Genomic DNA, 19,628 nt, shown 5'->3' with positions numbered 1-19,628 from the left:
TAAGTAGTATTTCGTGTCCACGAATTATGTATTTTTTTGACAATACATGGGCTCCGTACCCAACAGAGGACAAGTTAACCATGCAGGTTCTCTGCACCAGCGGCATGTCGCCCACCATCTACCCAAACCATTCTTTGAGCACTTCACTGAGCAAATTTTAATCTGAGCTGTAATACGAGGCTGGGATGAGTTTTATAATTTAACACACTTCATTTTCCCCAATTTATTATTTTATTGTCATAGGTGTTTGCTTTAATAACATTTGAACACGCTCAAGCACGCTGCCAGAACGCCACATGAGAAACCAAAAAAAAAAAAAAACTGGGTAAAAGCAAAGGGAAACATGTACACCCAAGATAAACATTTGGTTTCAACTGGTTAAGTTCGTTCAAACTATTTCTTTTGCAAGTTACTTCTGGAAATCTTTTTTTTCTCCTCTTTTAACTCCGAGCAAAATTCTGGTCCACGTCTGTTAACAGATAGAACTTCTGCCATTTGTCAATATCATTTATGAAAGCAAGAAAAAAAAACTCGAAAGAAAAAATAAATCATGTCATAAACTGTAGATCATAGTCAGGAGGTGGGAGAGGTGGAGGGAGGGCTTATCCAGAATGGCATAGCTGAGCTCTCAATATGAGAAAGCTGACTTGTGTGGACATCATCTTTGTTTGTCATTTGCTTAAAAACAGGTTTCTTTTTCACATGAGTTTTTTTTTTTTATCTGGAGCTGATCTTCGGCACGCACAAGAAGAGGGGAGAGAGGGCGTGACGGGGAGGTGCCGCCGTCGCCGCTGATACCGGTGCGGGCGGGGTAATGACAAAACCCCGCTCGTTCCTGCTCACCAGGAGGTTCAGACAGCCCCGTCCTGCTCAGTCCCGCTCAGCAACCAGTTTAAGCACCTTACCGATGGCGATGGTCTTACCTACAAACACAAAGAAACCATCCTCACTATTCCTCCAACACCATCCACCCAGCAGCAACAGATAATTCGACTCTGACCAAACCCCGCCCCCCTCCTACCTTCGTCTCGTAAGGTAAACCGTCCCATCTGAGGAAACTCTTTAAAGGTCTCGAGGCAAATGGTTCCTGCTGTGCGCAGACGGGCGATGCACACCTGGTCCTGTTTGACAAATCGTGGTCGTGTCTTACTCTTCTCTCCTGACTTCTTGTCTACCAGACAGATTAAGGCCTGCAGGGGACGGAACAACAGAGTTACACAACATGCAGCTTGTGGAGGGTTCATATTAAACCGTTAGCAGCAAGTCTTACGGTAATTTGCACTTCTTCAATGCAGGTGTGAATGTGAAGGACTGCGTTGTAACCTGGACAGATGATGGATTTGTGTTCAATGATGACGATCTGTGGAGACAAGAGTAACAGCCATCAGCCAGGGACCAGCACTGCACACCACAGACGACCATGGATCAGAACTGACCTGGGCATCAAAGGTACGCCCTGAGTGACACAGGTTCTCAGCGGTACAGAGGATGAAGCCAGGCAGGATCTCCTCTTCCTCGATGCCCTTCAGTCGCAGCTTAAGGTTTTCGCCTGGCCCTGCGTCATCCGTCTCCACGTCATCTGACAGGAGACTCAACACCTCCACCACATGCTGCATGACAGGAGACACCAGGACACATGAGGGACGTGAAGATGTACACAGCTGATTTTCATATTTGTTTTTTTTTGGTGCCTACTGACGAAGGTTTCTGGCGTTTCTTACCCTGTTTGGCATCATGACCAGCTGCTGTGCTTTACTAATAGAGCCTGACTCCAACTTGCCAAGAATCACAGTGCCCATGTCCTGAGAAGACAGATCGACCAAGAGAGTTAGAGAGGAGGTGACAGAGATTTTTTTATAGTCCAGCCACTAAACAAGCCTCAACCTGTGGACATGACTCTATGAAGCAAGCTGCAAGTATACAAAGTGAGACAGAGGGTATACAAACGTCTACTTCACAGTTCACAGTCCAGTATGAAAACACAAACAGTGAGCCAGGAGGAAGTGCTGGATTTAGGGCTTTCAATGACCTTAGTGAGTCAATCTTTAACCAACAGGGCAGTAAATGTGCTAATTTAGGTCTGTTTACTGATAACAGAAGTCATGCTCTGTGCTTCTGTTCCCTTCAACAGTGACTGGCTGCATTCGCAGATACATATGAATGAAGCAGGGGAATAAAACAGAGATTCTCACCTTGTATTTGTCTACAATGGGCAATCTGACAGGCCCATCACTTGATCTGTTAAAATTTGGCAAACTGTCCAAGTGTGGAATGAATGGTAGACCGCTGGAAGAAGAAACAGAGACACACGTATGTAAAGAAACGTTTCTGTATGTTCAGTCACAGTCGGAGCTGCTGAGGACAAACTGAAGCACTTACTTATACCAGGTGCACTGGTCAGTGGGCTCCTTCAGGTTGGCTCCCGTCAGTCCGGAGCACGGCATGAAGTGAATGTCTTTCTTCGGGTTGAAGCCCACCTTCTTCAAAAATGGCACTAGTTTTTCTTTACACTCTTCATACCTGACAGAAAGACAGTTATTATTAGATGAAAAGCCTCATGTCATGCTGCAGATCCTTCCTCAGCACCCACCTCTCCAGGCTCCAGTTGACTGTAGGATCGTCCATTTTATTCACCAGAACTATCAGGTGCTTCACGCCGGCTGTTTTGGCCAACATGGCGTGCTCTCGTGTCTGTCCGCCCTTCTCAAACCCAGTTTCAAACTCTCCTTTCCTGGCAGAGATTACCTGAAAGACAACACATCCATTTATGTGGAGGAACAAGACAAAGAGACCCGGAGCCTTTCACACTCCTCGATTTCACCGACTCACCAGGACAGCCAGGTCTGCTTGCGATGCACCTCCGATCATGTTAGGCACAAAACTTTTGTGGCCGGGAGCGTCTAGGATGGTAAAGTGCTTTTTCTCTGTTTCAAAGTATGCTCGGCCCACCTCCACGGTCTTGCCTTTGTCCCTCTCCTCCTGGTTGGTGTCCAAAGCCCAAGATAGGTACCTGAGGACAAAACATGACATCTTTAAATGGTCGGTGCATACACCAACAACTGTGCTATCACAGAGGCCAGCACAGGCCTGGATAAACACACTGTCACATGTAGGTCTGCGTCACTACAACATTACTGTGATCCTGTATAACAGCACATCACATAAAGACCAGGACAGAGCGTTTCCATGGTCCAGAGCCATCAATGTGACCTCACCAGGTTTCTCGGTTCTTTTCCTTGGCTTCCCTCTCATACTTCTCCAAGGTCCTCTTGTCCACCATGCCTGTTAGATACCTGTTAACAGCACATCAACTTCACATCAGTCCCCCAGCTTGGAATGAATAAAGTACTTCTACTCTATCAATGAATGAGTTTATCAAAGAGCAAGGAAAAAGACATGACGGGGACATGTACTTACATGATTTGTCCACCAATAGTGGATTTGCCAGCATCTGGAAAAGCAACACAACAAGTTGGATTAAATAAGATCAAACATGTCAAACAGCTCTGGTCCTGTGCACCGATCCACAAGAACCCTCTGAGGTGTCAGGAGTCCAGCCTGCTGCCGACAGGCTGTTTTTGGTGAAGCTGCTACTCACTGAGAATGATCTGTTGTTAATAGTTGATACCATGCTACCACCTTAAAAATGGCTGCGTTGAGTAATAACAGGGTGTTAGTGAGTTCACCTCAGGCTTCAGCGCTGATGACAGAGTGAAGGTGAAGTGTGTCAGCTTGGTTGTTTTGTACACATTGCAATGAAGGTCAGAGAGGAAGGAACTCAATACTATACATACATTTATACACAGAAAATCCTAAACCTGCAGCCTCAACTGATCATAAGCCTCTTCTGATATACACCCAGTGGGCAGGGCTCCACATTAACTGCACAGACAGGCACTAAATCACTTCATGTACCCTCATTTGTTGATAACTGAGAGAGTCAAAACATTAATATGTTGCCAAAACAGGATGGTTTATATTAAAGTCACTTATATGGTGACATACATACAGTTTGCTAACAGCTAATGCTAGCGACAGCCCATCGCTGGACTCGTGTTGTTTGCACTGACCTACGTGTCCGATGAACACAACGTTGATGTGTTCCTTCTTGGGGGCGTCTGGCTGTGTAGGCTGAACCTTGGGTACTGGCATTTCCTCCTCCTCCTCCATCGTCTCCGGTGTAGCCGCCTCAGGTGTTGCTGCCACCTCTGGCCCCCGGTCGCCGCCTCCTGGCTCATCCTCGCTTGGTTCTGTTTCTTTCTGGTCCCATGGCTCCTCTGTGGTCATCTCTGTGTCACCGTTCTCCACGGGTGCTGTACAGTCACACAAACACAGTGTTTTTAGTCCCACTGACTTTTTGTCACCTAAAAAGACACTTTTTATTCTGAGCATTAATGGGGCATCAGTTTTCTTACTTAGTCACAGAGTTTGTACTGCAAAAGAGACTGGGGAGGACTAAAATGCTACCAAAACAAAAACAATGCTGATTATTAGCAGTGGTAGAAGCGGTAATCTTTGGCAGACACTGTCCATTAGGGCTGCAACAAGTACTCGAGTAATATTCGAGGGCAACATGCATCAACAACTAATTTAGTACTCGATGACTCGTTTAGTGGCGCCATCGGGGATGATTCTCTTGCGGCGTAGCGGGATGATCAGCGCTTTGGGCGCAAGAGGTCCCGGGTTCGAGACGCTGGTGACACACACATGTGCGGTTTTGGAGGCAGTCGCGGGCTGAAGCAATGACACTGCAGCGGTCCAGAGCAGGTATTCACCTGCTGCTAGATGCAGCCGTAGCTATGGAGAACTATGACATTTACATGTGATCCGAGTACTTGAGTAATCGCAAAAATACTCGTTTGCTGCAGCCCTAGAGAAGTTACACTAATTTACCAAAAAGTCTCCTACCCTACCTTTAACACAAACCTGAGTCCACCTTGGTTCGCATGTTTCAGCCTGTGTTTGCAATAACTTCTAACAATCTATTAAATATATTGCACCATATTTTGCACTTCATCATTTTACCACTTCAGTAGTACTGTGGTGTCTCCTTGTCTTTACACCACAGTCCCTCTGAATGTGACAGGGTGAGAAGGGCTGACACAAAACAAAAGAGCCCGATAATCATCTCTAAGAGAACCACAGCACTGAGCCGACTTCCTGGTAACAACAACTGAACTTGCAGAAAAGACACCAGGTGAGGCCAACACCACTACAAGGCTACAGAAGGGGGGTCCAGTGAAGGTGTGTACATGTCAGGACAATGAGGCGAGCGGTTAACAGAGGAAGCTTAAAACACAGACTTTATACATACCGGTGCATTCCGACACCTCCATGGAGGATATTTTTTCAACAGCAACTGTAAGAGAAGTGATGGTTGAGTTAATGTTTGGATGGAACACAGCAGGCCCACCAGCACCAGACACACACAGTTAAAGGAACAGTGCAGAACCTCTGAACCGTCTGTGGGTATAACAGATTATCTTCAGAGGACACTGAGCCAGGTACTGTAATGATTTTAACATGTCAAGCAGCTGCATACACTGGACACACCAGTTTATATGGATTATGTCAGTATGAATATCAGCTGAGCAGTGTTTGCCCCACAGCTGAAGGCCAGAACCTGCTGCTGGAAAAATGAAGACCGCTTCCTGTGACTGCTGCCTCGTCCAGGTCTGTAGTCCTGGGCCCTCACGTGGTTTACAGTGACACATTTTGCTCTGTTCTTGACCAGCAGTGCGTCAGAACATCCACGTCACACCAAACACTCATTTCTCTCCACTGACGACTTTAGCTTTTTAATGGTCCGGGTGAAAGTTGAACGATGGAAAAAAAAAAACATGAATGTCTGTTGATTGTTTATATTTACTCTCCAGAAGCAGCCGTTACTTAACTGCACCGCGTCAGCTGAACACTCCGGGACACACCGTTCAATTGTGAAACCACACCAGCTAACGAACATGCTAGCTAGGTAGCAACCGCTACATTTGCGACAAGCTAATGCCGGTTGTCTTGATGACTTTTTACACAGTTACGCTAGTGCCTAATAAGTTAAATACAAACGTGCCGTCGCATGTCTACGATGTATGGAAACGATAGATGTGTTGTTGTGAACACTGCAGCTCGCCTGAGATGGTTTTTGCTTCAAGTAGCTAGCTAGTTTGTCGCGCTTCAAGGAACGCGTGTCTGTACTGTCGCTAGTGTGCTAGCAGCTACCCAGCCCAGGCTACAGCTAGCTGCTAGCCACCGTAGCTCCCCCAACGTGACTGTGAACTTACCAGGCGAATCCAGATTTCTCGACTGTGCTTTCACGGCAAAAGTCGGAACAAATTCGGCGGCATTAACATTGGGCACAAACGGTTTAGCGTTCACATTTAGGTTTGTGAAAGCTGCTTCAAGTTGTCCGTCGATTGTGGCCTCCACATCGTCCTCTTGTTCCCAGGAATCAGGGGCAGTGTCTCTCGGGTCCATCGTGGGTCTTGGATTTTCACTAATGTGAGATTTGAGCTACGCAGTTCTTGGTCCACGTAAGTGTCCACCCAAACCCCGATGTTGTGGTCACCCCTGGGAGTGATCGAGAGCGTCCCAACTCGGAATGAAACGGTTTAACTCCGGTTCAGGTGGAACACAGCAGCCGGTTTCTGTCGGTCCAGACGCCAGAGAGGATATTCGACTCAGCACTCCCAGAGACAGCCCGCATGAGCTAATGCGTCCCCTCGACCGACGTACACCTCGCGAAGACTTCTGGGAAACGTAGTCTTGTTCAAAAGGGGAAGACGTTCCCTTTGAATGCACTCAAGAGGGGCTGAAAACTACATCCCCCAAAAAGCAAGAAGAGGCGGTTAACACGGGAAGTTTGTGACATTTATTTAGCATCCGCAGATTCGATTCAATGTTTGATTTACTTTTAGATGCGGATCAATAAAGCCCGTTTAAGTCATTATTATTTATTTGTATTGATTATTTTGCGTGGAAAGCGTTGTTATAAATAGTTAAAAAATACATTTGGAAAAAAACTGTACTGAAAACTATCTTGTAGGAAAACTTTTATATATATATATAATTAGTTAATTTTGGAGGTCAAAGGTGAACTCAACTCTTACAGAAAACACATGGAAACAGTTGTATTAATTCAATTATCAGACCTTTTCCGCTGTCATCCACACTAATGAGGTAAATTATGACAGTACAACAGAAACCTGCTGAGTTTATGATTTAATACAAAATATGTTTTCAACAGTCCAATTTCAATCACTGATAACTATCTTCAATATTTCCCTTTTTCATTTTATCATCCATGAATTATTTTCAGTCACCTTCTGGGCACAAACGGTGTGTCACAGCTTTATAATAATTCATGCACGCTAGGCTAAAGGAACCTCAACAGATCAATAAACAGATGAAATGACACGTCTCAGAGTATTTTGTGGTTTTGAATGAACCCTTCAAACACAAGGCACAGAGACCCACTGCTGTTAGATCATCAGTTAGATGTGATTCATTTGTATTTAAATGAATAAACCCTCTTTTATCATGCTATTGCTTTAAAACTGTCATCGAGAACGTCTGATTATTTTCAACATTGCATGGTTTGCATGGATTTTTTGGGCTTGTGCGTTATGAATGGTTGTTGTCACATGAATTTAATCTGACAAACGTGCACAATTACAAGTTGTTGCATGTACAATAAGTCTGTTTTGATGCTGTAATGTGACTCCACACCACTGGTGCCATTATACTTGCAGCATTTTTATTGGTATGGGTTTGATCATATAAAGTCTGATGGCTGGTCAATGTAATAAGTTTTTATACAGATTACTTTCTTCTTTTTCTCTGTTACAGATAAGCTGAAGCATTAACACAAATACCTTCAACTGTACTCAGGTGCAGGTACAAACGTAGTGAAGAATGTATTCTGACCAAGTAAGCCTTGAAAAATGGCAATATTCTTCATATTGTTCAATGGCCAACACCCTACTGTAAAGAGGAAGACTAGAAACCACATGAAGAGGTACTTATAGAATTTACCTGAACCATACAAAGCCGTGGCCGACAGATTTTACACAAAAAGGCTGTAAAAAAACATTCGAAATAAAAGATTCTGCTGATTAAATTACAATCAAACATCCAGACTCCTCAAGTCATCGTATTAAATCAAGTTTTTCATCAAACATTTGAAAGATAGAAACGTATTGATTTATCTTTGCATTAGAACCATGTAACACAAATAATCATTAAAGAAGACTCTGCTTCATTTACACCGTAAAAGAACAGTGGTAACTATCTACAGAACAAGTGCAATTACTTCATCCTTATCACCCATCAAATTTAACCTATATGTTACAGTCCGTCCACTTAAGGACAAATCCGGCCCCCTTCATTCTGAGACATTTTTCAGTTCTTTTTACATTGAGACACCGTCACAGTAGCATATTCAAACCATTCTGCCCAAACATAATGTTCATTCACGCCTTCGATCCTACATGGTGAGCAGAAACCTTGAGAAACTCCGGGCGTCAAGGTTCCAGCACCAAGATACTATAAGGCCCCAACAACATCTGCAGTACCAGCGGTCATACAGGTTTGTTCCTGTCACACTGACAATCTGACACCCCAGACACACCGGTGTCAGACTGTTACTACGTCATCCTGGGCAGTGCATTGTGGGTCATTTTACACAGGCCTGTCAGATACATGGGCACTGGTGTAACTGTTAGCTGATATATATATAAAACCTGTTTTTTATTCTTCAGAACATGATGCTGTGGGATAATTTAGGGTTGGTGTCATCATACAGTTTGTCCAGCAGGGGGCGGTCTGCAGCACATGTAGCAGAACCATAAGATATTTTAATGTGTGAGCAAAGTCAAAGCCACACAGAGTTTATCTGTACGCCTATACTGTGTCTATAGGTATAAAAATATAATCTTATATGTTGGTATTGGAATTTTATCTTTACAGTTTTTTTTATAGATTATCAGACAGGCCAAGACTACACGGTGATTGGGGGTGTTTATGATATTCATAGAACTGTTTGTCTGCATTAGGTGGGACAGCAACACTAAATGTATTTTTATGACTATTTCTGACCAGAGAAAGAAGAAAAGAAATGTTCTATCTCTTATAGAGCCAATAATAATATAGCAAAAGTAAAACAAAAAATGCTTTCATAAAAATGGAAAATGTAATAATACTCTAAGAATCTGATTTTGCTTCACAGAGCTATATATAGCAGGGATTTGTATGTTTTGATTTTAAATTTAAAATAAATTCACAATTTTAAGTAAAAAAGTCACAGCATCACAGGACCAATGAAGAGAGCCTCTTTATATCTATGTATACAGACACATCTGTATTTTAGGATGACTGCAATAGGAGCAAAAATGTTATGCAACATAATAACTATGTATACAGTCTGTGATCTATTACAAAAACACACATTTTTTTGTAGATTATAATCATTAGATTATAATCCAATGACTTTTTTGTGTATTCTAACAAACTGGCCTACAGCTGTATGTCTGTCTTAATTAATAACCAACAGTATTACTGTTTATCTTAAATTACTGGTATAACCAGCTTGTGAAAGGTTTTTTTACAAATCTAAAAGTAATACAAATTAATATTGTGACTTTTTTCTTTAAAATTTGTGACTTTATTTTTGTATGAATCCCACCTAACGTTTATGTAAGGTTGTATTTTGTCCTGGCAGTGACTCTGATGAACTATCATCGTACAGTAGGTTGGGTAGTGCACACACAAAGGGAGTGTCTGAAGTTAGTATCAGTAGCCATTTTCCTCTAATAATTACACAGTGATAATCTAATCCGTCTATACATATAAATTACTTCAGTGTGGAACTGGGCGAGTTACGTACAGTATATATATTATGTTGAGTATTTACAGTAAGGAATTTAAACATTTAACTTTCATATGGAGCTGCACGGTTTCCAGTTATGTGTTCAAATGAACAGCATATTAATCAATCCTCTTTTTTTTTAAAGCTATATTTGTGTGCAATATGGCTGTTCTTCTGCTCTATAATCCAGCAGGATTATAGTCATCAGCAAACACAGATTAGTGTCATCCAACACAAAGCAGTGCTGCATGTCACTGTGCTCTCCACTCCGCGAATCAAAACATATTAAAACACAGTGTTACTAAATGAAGATTAATCCACTGACTCTATTGATGGGTGATTTTTTTGTTCTCCTGAAACAATAAGGCAAACATCCCCTTCAGAACTGGAAGAGTTAGATTCACATTGTCATACACCTTTCTTTTAAACATGTTAGGCTGGTTCCATTCAGAGGACGGCTGGGGAGCACCTGCGGGGGGGATGGTCTTATCTCTGACTCGGCTCCGTCTCCTGGCTTTCAGGCTCCTCCTCCTCCTCCTCCTCCTCCTCCTCCTCCTCCTCCTCCTCTACGGCCGCCTCAGGCTGTGCAGGTGACACCTGGGTTGTGTCTGGTAGGATGTGGTCTGCAGTGTGAGGGGTGGGAGGCTCCATGCTGTCGCTCACGGTGGGGCTTTCCTGCCCGGTTGTCTCCTCAGGTTGTCCAATGGAGCTGGTTTCACTCACAGAGTCGGAGTTTGCCCCCGAGCGCCTGAATAACCTCTGACCTGTGAGACAAAAAGACATTTAAGATTCTTAAGGAACCGCTAAAGCAAACATTTCCACAGAAAGACAAACACACAGTCAGTCAGTGTCTGGCATGTGCTTCCTACCTGGCAGTCTCTTTGACGAGGAAGTGGGAGTGTCCTGCCCGGACGGCCGGCCTGCTTGGGCCCTGGTGGAGTATGTCATCTCTGTGGAATCCAGGGAACCTGAAGACACAAACCGTCATGTTCCATTTCAAGGATCTCTTGCGTGCTGGGCATCATTATGGCTATATCTGTCCCATTAGACTGCAACAAACAGTACCTGCAGCCAGGTTGAAGGTCCTTCCCTTTATGGCGCTTTCAACTGGAGAAAACCAGTTTAACACGGAGCCGACCAGAGGAAGCTGCCTCAGCATCCCCTAGAACACAGATACAGAGGAGATCAGATCATTTTAGTGGTCACATCTGAACAGACAGATAGATCAGCAACACCTCCGGGACACAGACCTCTTCCATGAGTTTCTCCTCGTTGGCCTTTTGCAGCTGCAGCTCCGCCTCCATGATGCCCTTCCGCACAACCTCTGTCATGTTCTCCAACAGCTACACAGCAAAGAAACACGTCTGTTTAGGAACACAGCGCAGCTGCAACACCGGTGTATACGTGCGGACTGTGGTCTATACCCTTCCACTCTCCTCTATGTCCCTCCCCAGGGCAGCTATTGTATCCACCAGTTCTGAAACATCGACATCCTCGGTCACCATGCCCACAAAGATGCAGTCCTCCTCAGTGTCAAACTCTGGGCCTGGGGTGAGGTGGAGAGAAAAGGAAGGAGAAACATTATAAAGTGTCTCACACGGTGTCCTACACTGATGCACACACTAACCTGTGGAGAAGATGATGTCAGTATCAAGCTCTTGCAGTTTCTTCAACAACTCTATGTTTATTTTCTCCAGCTCCTGCTTCCTCCTGCTCTCATCCATTCCTTCAGTCTCTGGCTCGTACCTGAACATCAACACATGCATCACATCACAGTGTTTGAATCCACCTTCAGCTCACCGTCTGTCCAGGCTTACCGCACGACGCCCAGGCCGGGCCAGCCGAGGTCGTCTATGTATCTGAGCACAGGCGAATGTCGGTGGGCCTCCTCTCTGAACTCTTGTCTGAGACACATGGTGGAGCTCATCATAAGCACCAGCTCCGTCAGCTTCTCCACCAGGCCCTCCACGTCCTCCTGCTGGGTTCCCAGAACTGTACAGAAGGGAGAAGGTTTGACACTTTCCTGCTCGTGTTTATCACTCTAACATTAACAATAATAAAATGTGCCTTCATGTTACCTGCAGCAGTCAGGAGGGGGCTGAAGCGAACGCAGGTGCCCTCATCTTCAAGCTCCACCACGTCGACACCGCTGGATGGAACCAGCTGAGACAGCTGTTCACCAAGCTGCCAACACGAGAATAAAAAAGCACACTGAAAACACAAAGTAACAGCCTCCACTCTTCGATTCCTGAGTAAAGGGGAGCAGACACAACGGTGACTGCTGCACAGGCACAAATACAGTGTGCATGTTGAAGAAGGGAAACACACGCACCCATCTGTTGAAGGCATCAAGGACCTCCTTCTCTCCAGCACAGAAGCCCTCCACCGAACCCCCGCTGGATGCTAACAACACCACAGGAGAGGAACAAGGATGTTATTATGCCAAGATAAACTGGAAGTGGCAGTGGATCTTTCAGTACAGTAGCAAAAGTTTGCCAGGAGGCCAGAGGTCCATCCTTCAATAACCAACCCTAAGCTAGCCGGTCAGAAGTCTTTGCTGTGTCTGTAGGGTGAGCCTCTTACCAGCACTCATTTCTTGTGAAAACTTAAACAGCACTACAGGAGAGTTCAGTTCATCTTCCACCTGTTGGACACACAGAACACACATAAGGCATTGGGGGTATTAATTATCAAACATATGTGATCTACTCTGTCACATGCAACGTGATTATCATCAGCTGAAAGAAATGGTGCAATGAACACGTTTTTTGTTTTGTGTCCATGACTTTTGAAGCTGCAATATGGCGCTGGGAAACATTATGTCACATACAGTCTGTGCTCTGTATGGTGGTGGTGCCCTGAGTATTAGGGGTATGGAGCAGCCCTGAGAGCTGACACTTAACAAATCATCGACTCCATTACCACTGCAAAACTTTACAAAAGCATCTAATCATCTAAAAGCGTCTAATAACCAGGTTAGGCACCCAGGTTATTAATACCCGCAGCACCTGGACACACCTGTTGTATTTGTTTTTTTTACATGTTCCGGATTATTATAATAATATATTATAATAATAACATCTGAGCCTAAATGAGCTATGCTGACCCTCCAAACATTTCTTTATTTTCCAAATGGATCAGACAGAAGATAAAATCTACAGTGAAGCCCATTCTCATTAACATCCAGGTGAGAGGTTAAGGCAAGCATCATGCCTAGGTGGGGCAGAAATGAAGGATACTGTTTCTGGGGGTGTGGATGTGAGGGTCATGAATAATCCACATGCATGTGTTGTGTTGTCAAGTTAGAAAACCTGAAAAATCTGAAGTATGTGGAGCGTCTCCAGGTATGTAAATCAGTAGAAAGGCCATCCCTTTCTTCAGTTTTTAGTGTGGCTAACACATTTTTTTGACATCTTCCGGATAGATCTTCCAGATCCACAGGCAGGGAGCTGGTCTGCTGGTGGACTTTTTCCACACAGGAGTGTTCCTCCACCGGCAATGGCTGCCATCCAGCCATTTTGATAGTGATGATGATGATGTTGTGTCATCGTGGACCACTTTTGCAAGATACCAGTACCTATACGGTAGCATGAGTCCTTTTGACACTACGTCACAATATTCAAATCATGGCAGGTCTCAAAAATAGATCTTGGTTGAATGACGTTTGCAGGTATTTGGATCAAATAATGTGAAACAGCAGCACATGATTAATTATTCATGACCCTTGTCATTTCTTCCAAAGGCAACAAAAACATAATGAGGGTGGAGAGGCATTCCTTGAAGTACCTCAAAGAACATGCCTGAGTGGTCCACATCCTAAACAATTAGGAAGAAGTGAACAGTCCATCAGCCAATGGAGACCCAAACACCGCTGAGCTGATGTAGGTGAAGGAAAATGGTCAAGAGTGACAGGAAGAAAGGAAAAGGGGAAGAAAAGGGGGACAGAGGGGCAGGAGGATTTGGGGTGTGAGGGGGAAACGGGCAGAGGCTTGGTCCCACCTACAATAGAGAGCATGAGAGAGCCCAGAACGTCCCGCAGAGAAGCCCCGGAGATGGGCGGGATCGGCGACACCACGCCCTGGAACCAAGGCAACCCACACTGACTATAACTACAGCTATACACACATACATACACACACTCCGTAAGACTCATGCACATCTTCAGAACACAGTGATACTCAGTCGAGCTTGAGTACCACTGTGGCTCACCAACAACAATCTGATTGTTCACTGCATCAGCTTCAACATCAGGTTCAATTTCCATCGTATTAATACTCTGCACAAATCTTTGGTGGATGCTAGTGAACAAGCTTTTAAGCCAAGCCCTTCGTCTGCTTCAGTATCAACACAGCTCTGATGTTACCATTCTCAAAGCCTCGATGAGAGAGAGCTCTGTCTCAAGCACATCCTATAAAAACAAACGTGTCGTCTTTGAACATGTGTGAGTCATGTCATGTTACCTAGTGATACTGATCTCTTGGGTCTCATGGGTCATTTAGCCTCAGCTACACTGTGGGACATCTGATCAAAGAGTCCTGAGAGAAACCATCTTGTTTATGACTTCATGGCCTGAAGTTAACTTACTTCCGGTACCTTCTTACGTCTTGTATATTGAATGACCCAGATTTACATGAGGTCATCATAGTGTATATGAATGTGCAGGTTATAAAGATGTTATTTTTAATGGCAGAACATTAGGAGAGGGCTTACCGATGTCTTGATGGAGGTCAGAGACTTCAGCTTCTGAAGGAGCTGCTGGCTCTGGAAGGGAGACATACAAAAGGTCAAATGTGTGTCGCTGACATGTGTGTTTTTCCTGAGAAGTCCAAATATCTCTGGTAAAACACTGTATCAGAGGTGACAGTTTGCTGTTTAAGAGGAAAGCAGTGCTCACCAGAGCAGTAGCATGACTGATCTTCTGGACGATTCCATTCTGACCGAGGTACTGCAGGGAGAGCCAGAGAGGCAGCGCCCGCAGCTTCTCCACAGGCTGGCTGGATGTCAAACCTGCTGCCAGAGACTGAGAGACAACACACACAGAGAGACAGGTAGATCAAAACAGGCCACAAGCCTGGAGAAGGTCACAGAAAAAATATTTACAACAAGTCAGCCAACCAGTGCTGGGTCTTCATGTCTGTAGAGGGTGACGGCGGTCACAGCAGGCAGACCCAGCCACTGGCCTGGGGTCAACGTCATGCTGTCACTTTTAGTGGCTGCCTAGAATATAAGCGAACAACATGCACAAAAACACACACACGTTACAAAAGAAAGGCAGCATGAGACAATGACACTGAAGGAACGGCTCAAAAACATACAGCTGCCGATACTGTGGAGTCAGAAACATTGATGCTTAACTCTTATTATTATAATATATAATCTCAATCTTATAACAGCTTCTATCTGTTTTTGTGTGATGACTGGTTATGTCAACTAAACAGACATTTCAATATTTAAAAAGGAAATTACCACAATAGCAGAGGTGACCTGACCCAACACCAGGGTTGCCAGGTTGACACTGTAGAAAGAAAAAAACACGTCATGATATATAAATGAAAAGCCTAAAAAAGTATAGATTACTCATACATATATGACCTGATGTGATCTGTACACTGAAGTAGATCAGGAAAGCTAATATAAGCACACAGACTCACCCCTCCACATGAAGCCACAGGCTGTACTGATCACACAGCTCCCTCAGACGACCCAGCTTGTCTGTATGACCTGCTGCAGGGGTACCTGTGGTAAAAAAAACACACACACATACTTAAATACATCTACCAACCTAAACCCCTTCTCTTGTACCACATGCACACATGGTGCAATATTCACCTGCGTTGGCGATCAGCAGCAAAGGGAGCTTCCCAGCATCAACGTCCTCTTTGATAAGTTTCTCTAACAGGGCGACATCCTGCCGGGGACAAACAGGCTCTGAGTCAAACTCGTTTAAGCTACATGTGAGGCATGTATCTGTTTTTTATTTTCCTACCATTTGATGTTGGGATCCAAAGACGGTGTTACACGGCACTGTGCACAAACTGGAGAGAGGCAGGCCGAGCTGATGGCACAGAGACTGACATGAGAAGCACGCTCTATGTCCTGTTATTTACTTCTATAACTAGAGCACTGTAACTTAACAACTACCTGGCAGCACAGGTGTTGTCCCAGACCAGGCCTGCAGGAGGCGCTCTGATAGATGACAGGCTGTTTGGAGCTCAGGACTGTGTAGCCCTCTGAGGCATATTCTTCATAGCGGGTGTTGATGACCAGCCGACACACTTTTACAAGGCCATCCCTGTCGTCCTCATGGAAGCAGGCGGAGCCGTTTTCATACCTGAGGGGCCGAGTAGAGGTGAGCAACGTTTGGAATCACTCTACAATCTACACACTTTACTTCCTGTCCTATCTTACAGATGCAGCCTTCACTCATGAGCAGTTTGAGGAAGTCAAAGAGCCACTGAAGGCGTTATGTTTATCTAAGGGTTCACTTTCAGGAAGCTTATTGTACTCATAGTCACAGAGTCACAGTTCTCTGGGGAGTGTATCTATAACAGCTGCGACGCTGCTTTTCTCTGTAACATCACCATGTGACCTGCTTCAGTGGTTTTCACAGGGTTGATACCTGAAGAGCCTGCAGAGCCACAGCGTGGTGTCAGACAGGATCCGGGTGGTCAGCTTCCGCAGTCGCTCTCTGTCCAGCACAGAGATGTAGGCTGCCAGGCTGTGACCCAGCAACGCCATGTGACCCTGTTCACCCACATTCTGCATCCTACTGGAGACACACAACAGCCTCTTCATACACTTCATACTGAGTCCATTCACTCTTTGAATGGTGTTTTCAATAGGAAACTTTTGGTTTCTATGCAGACTTTGAAAGGAAAATCCTAAACTTGTAACACTGCTGATTAACTTACTGTTGACTGGGCTTGTCCTCTTCCTCCTCATCTTCGTGTATGAGGTTGTGAACCAGGTGCAGTATAGTGGAAACATCCTGACCGCTGCACAGGAGAACATGTTATTTAATAAAACTAATGTTTATCTTGTCCTTGCAAACCAGCGCCAGGATTAAATTAGCTTGAACATATCTGCATAACAGGTTAGTTTGTTTGTTTAAGCAGGTCCTCGATGGAAGCGTTCAGGTGAAACTTTAAGTAAAGGTGTCTGTAAAAGTCTCTTACTCTCCCTGCAGGGGTCCAGGGATACTGCTCCTGCTAAAACACTGCCTCTCTGCTCCTGGCGGCAGCTCCCTAAACACCAATACACAGATTTTTTCAGGTGATCAGAGAGTAATTGATAATTTATAACAAGAATATGGGCAACAGTCCTCTTACCTCTGTCCATCTCCGAGGATCCTCATGGCATCGCTCAGATTTTTTCCCACCTGAACCAACGCAGAGTCCACCATTGTCTTATGAAAAGAAACATTGAAGAGCGATTTGCTACAGGTGTAGGCCGGGCAACACTGCACAGATTCTAACAAACAGCACTCATAGCACTTAGGGCTGCAACGAGTACTCGAGTAACATTCAAGGGCAACATGCATCGACAACTAATTTAGTACTCGATGACTCGTTTAGCGGCGTCATCGGGGATGATTGTCTTGTGGCGGGATGATCAGTGTTTTGGGGGTGCAGGAGGTCCTGGGTTCGAGACGCAGGTGAGCCGCACACACACGGCGCCGGGCATGGAGGCGGTCGCGTGCTGAAGCAATGACACTGCAGCAGCCCAAAGCAGGTATCCACCCGCTGCTAGATTCAGCCACATCTATGGAGAAACTATGACATTTATGCATGATCCCAGTACTCGAGTAATTGCAAAAATAATCGGTGAGTATCAGAGTATCAAAATACTTGTTTGTTGCAGCCCTACTTGCACTAAAAGACAGAGAGAAAGACAGATACAGGGACCTAAAGACCTAAAATAAACTCATTAAATTGGACATTTCCAGCTGTATTTATTTCCCGGGGACAGCTCACACGGTGGACTGCTATCTCTGTGTCGTGGGGAGTGAACTAATGTACTTTACCCCCACCCCTCAAAACCACACCACATCTGTTTTGGCTTGCAGATGTGCAAGTGTATGCATGTATCTATTGGCAGATGTATGTATTCGTTCTAAACTGCTGCATCCCAGCGCTACATAAAAGCTGACCACGCCTATTGCATGTTACAGAGTACAGACGTTTCCTATATCACATGGAGCATTCAAATAGGTGTGGACACTTCATTTGCACATTCGCTTTGTGTGTTTCCAAAGGACAGCTGCTGCACCGAGGCCACACACTAAGATACACGTTACATTTTCTCTGCTGGGATTTTGATGTAAATATTGTGAATAAATGAGAAAATGTTCTGAAGTCTGGGGCGGCAGTAATGTACAAAAAAAGATATCACACAGGTTGTTCCAAGCGTCACAGTTTTCTGTGCATCGAGGCTCATTAGTCTCTGTCTCTTAATCACACACTGACTCTATGATGCTGAGCCAGACCCATTTAACCAAGACTCATTTATGAATAGTGAGCACAGAGGAGTGGGTTTGTTGTCATAGGATAAACCAGCCCCAGCAAAATATTATAAATATCCAAAGCATCTTAAACCTCTGCAGGATGTTTTGACATGGATAGTTAGTTTGTTCTTTTCTTTATTATTATTATTATTATTATTATTATTATTATTATTATTATTATTATGTACGTTTTTTGGTTATATTTAGTTTAGTTCCTATTTTATTCATATCTTTGCAAACATTATTATGAATGAATATTTGTTGAATTATTATGAGTAATTTCTACTCTATTACAGCAGTCATAATGTCATGTTTGCGTCTGATATGGCTGTGGTCCTACGTGGCTCTGGCAGGTGCACTGCTGCTGTCAACAGGGAGGACTGGTCTGTCCTCGCCCCACACCGGTCTGTCCTCGCCCCACACCGGTCTGTCCGCTGTCTCCTCGCCCCACACAAGCACAATGTCACCGGCTGTCTTTCCTTCAGCGGACACACCGGTGTGAAGACCAGAGCTAGCTAACATCCCCCTCTGTTCACCTACCTTCGCTGCACTGACAGCCGGACCGGACCGGGCTCTGCGAAGCGGACGCAGAGAATGAATGGCGAACTAACGCCGCGTGACGCTTCAGAGAGGCTTCGAATATGCGTATTTTTTAAAAAATGTTGTATCTTCACACGTACATCACCGGCTCGCCTTATTTCTGTAGCTCGCAGTCTGAACCGGACAGTTTACTTCCTGACCCGGACCAGCCGCACGACGACGTGCGTTCCACGCTGGCAACGTCGACGTCACGCTCAGGATCGGCCTGTCAGGCTGCTGCGTTTGTGTGAAGGCTGCACGTAGCGGACGTATCCGTCGTGACGTCACCCATTCGTTTGTTAACTCCCGTCTTGAAGCTTCTTCCTGGTCGCCATCTTGGATCATTTTGGATCCAGAAGTGAACGTAATTAGGAAAAAGAGGGCGGAGCTTACAGAGTATTTACCTGTAATGTAAATGTAAACAAAACGAATCAGTAGAAGTTTGAGCAGCACAGGGAATCCTCTTGTACTGACCCAAAAAACACTGGATTTGTTTTTAAGCTTAACATCGTTACATTTCCTTAATTTCCCCAAGGGGATTAATAAAGCAAATCTTAATCTTAATCTATCAACCATCTGTAAATCAGCTTTATAACAATGACCTGGCACGCTGTCATCATATAGAAATGTCCGTCAATGACATCTTTTCATGACAAATAATAAAACAATAATATTTTGGTCTGTGTG

The 19,628-nt window shown here is 44.6% G+C and overlaps 2 protein-coding genes across 6 annotated transcripts; both read right to left on the bottom strand.

Annotated features, from left to right (window-relative positions):
• Positions 1-208: 208 nt before the first annotated feature.
• On the bottom strand, positions 209-6,727 carry gspt1l (G1 to S phase transition 1, like). The gene is made up of 14 exons (XM_028412494.1): positions 6,279-6,727; positions 5,315-5,359; positions 4,071-4,313; positions 3,418-3,451; positions 3,216-3,293; positions 2,830-3,010; positions 2,591-2,745; positions 2,380-2,520; positions 2,193-2,286; positions 1,722-1,802; positions 1,437-1,610; positions 1,271-1,360; positions 1,022-1,190; positions 209-923 (listed from the first exon to the last, which is right to left on the bottom strand). The coding sequence occupies exons 1-14, from the start codon at positions 6,469-6,471 to the stop codon at positions 871-873; spliced, it is 1,731 nt and encodes a 576-aa protein (XP_028268295.1). The 5' UTR covers positions 6,472-6,727; the 3' UTR covers positions 209-870.
• Positions 6,728-7,198: 471 nt separating this feature from the next.
• Positions 7,199-19,173, bottom strand: pdxdc1 (pyridoxal-dependent decarboxylase domain containing 1). 5 transcript variants are annotated; one of them, XM_028411938.1, is made up of 24 exons: positions 19,043-19,173; positions 17,188-17,264; positions 17,035-17,103; positions 16,771-16,854; positions 16,479-16,628; positions 16,001-16,190; positions 15,846-15,914; positions 15,689-15,767; positions 15,511-15,595; positions 15,326-15,374; positions 14,975-15,076; positions 14,754-14,879; positions 14,570-14,620; positions 14,223-14,267; positions 12,443-12,503; positions 12,192-12,262; positions 11,938-12,043; positions 11,677-11,851; positions 11,487-11,605; positions 11,284-11,405; positions 11,110-11,202; positions 10,925-11,021; positions 10,729-10,827; positions 7,199-10,623 (listed from the first exon to the last, which is right to left on the bottom strand). In XM_028411938.1, exons 2-24 carry the CDS (start codon positions 17,259-17,261, stop codon positions 10,346-10,348), a joined length of 2,394 nt encoding a protein of 797 aa, XP_028267739.1. In that variant the 5' UTR covers positions 17,262-17,264; positions 19,043-19,173; the 3' UTR covers positions 7,199-10,345. The 5 variants fall into 5 exon arrangements, with proteins under 5 accessions (XP_028267739.1, XP_028267738.1, XP_028267740.1 ...); XM_028411937.1 differs by having other exon boundaries at positions 18,903-19,144; XM_028411939.1 differs by having other exon boundaries at positions 16,479-16,625; positions 18,903-19,144.
• Between the last annotated feature and the right edge of the window lie 455 nt (positions 19,174-19,628).

Source organism: Parambassis ranga, chromosome 8 (assembly GCF_900634625.1).
Source record: "Parambassis ranga chromosome 8, fParRan2.1, whole genome shotgun sequence".
NCBI classification, from domain to species: domain Eukaryota; kingdom Metazoa; phylum Chordata; class Actinopteri; family Ambassidae; genus Parambassis; species Parambassis ranga.
This window is presented reverse-complemented; position numbering and strand designations above follow the sequence as displayed.

Excerpts from the sequence above, each read along its gene's own strand:
- gspt1l (XM_028412494.1), bottom strand. The coding sequence starts at position 6,471 with ATGGACCCGAGAGACACTGCCCCTGATTCCTGGGAACAAGAGGACGAT. Across the intron at positions 5,360-6,278 it reads GAGAAATCTGGATTCGCCTG|TTGCTGTTGAAAAAATATCC; the intron begins GTAAGTTCACAG and ends CTTCTCTTACAG. Across the intron at positions 2,287-2,379 it reads GACCAGTGCACCTGGTATAA|CGGTCTACCATTCATTCCAC; the intron begins GTAAGTGCTTCA and ends TTCTTCTTCCAG.
- pdxdc1 (XM_028411938.1), bottom strand. The coding sequence starts at position 17,261 with ATGGTGGACTCTGCGTTGGTTCAGGTGGGAAAAAATCTGAGCGATGCC. Across the intron at positions 15,915-16,000 it reads GACAACACCTGTGCTGCCAG|CTCGGCCTGCCTCTCTCCAG; the intron begins GTAGTTGTTAAG and ends CTGTGCCATCAG. Across the intron at positions 15,768-15,845 it reads TTGGATCCCAACATCAAATG|GATGTCGCCCTGTTAGAGAA; the intron begins GTAGGAAAATAA and ends TGTCCCCGGCAG.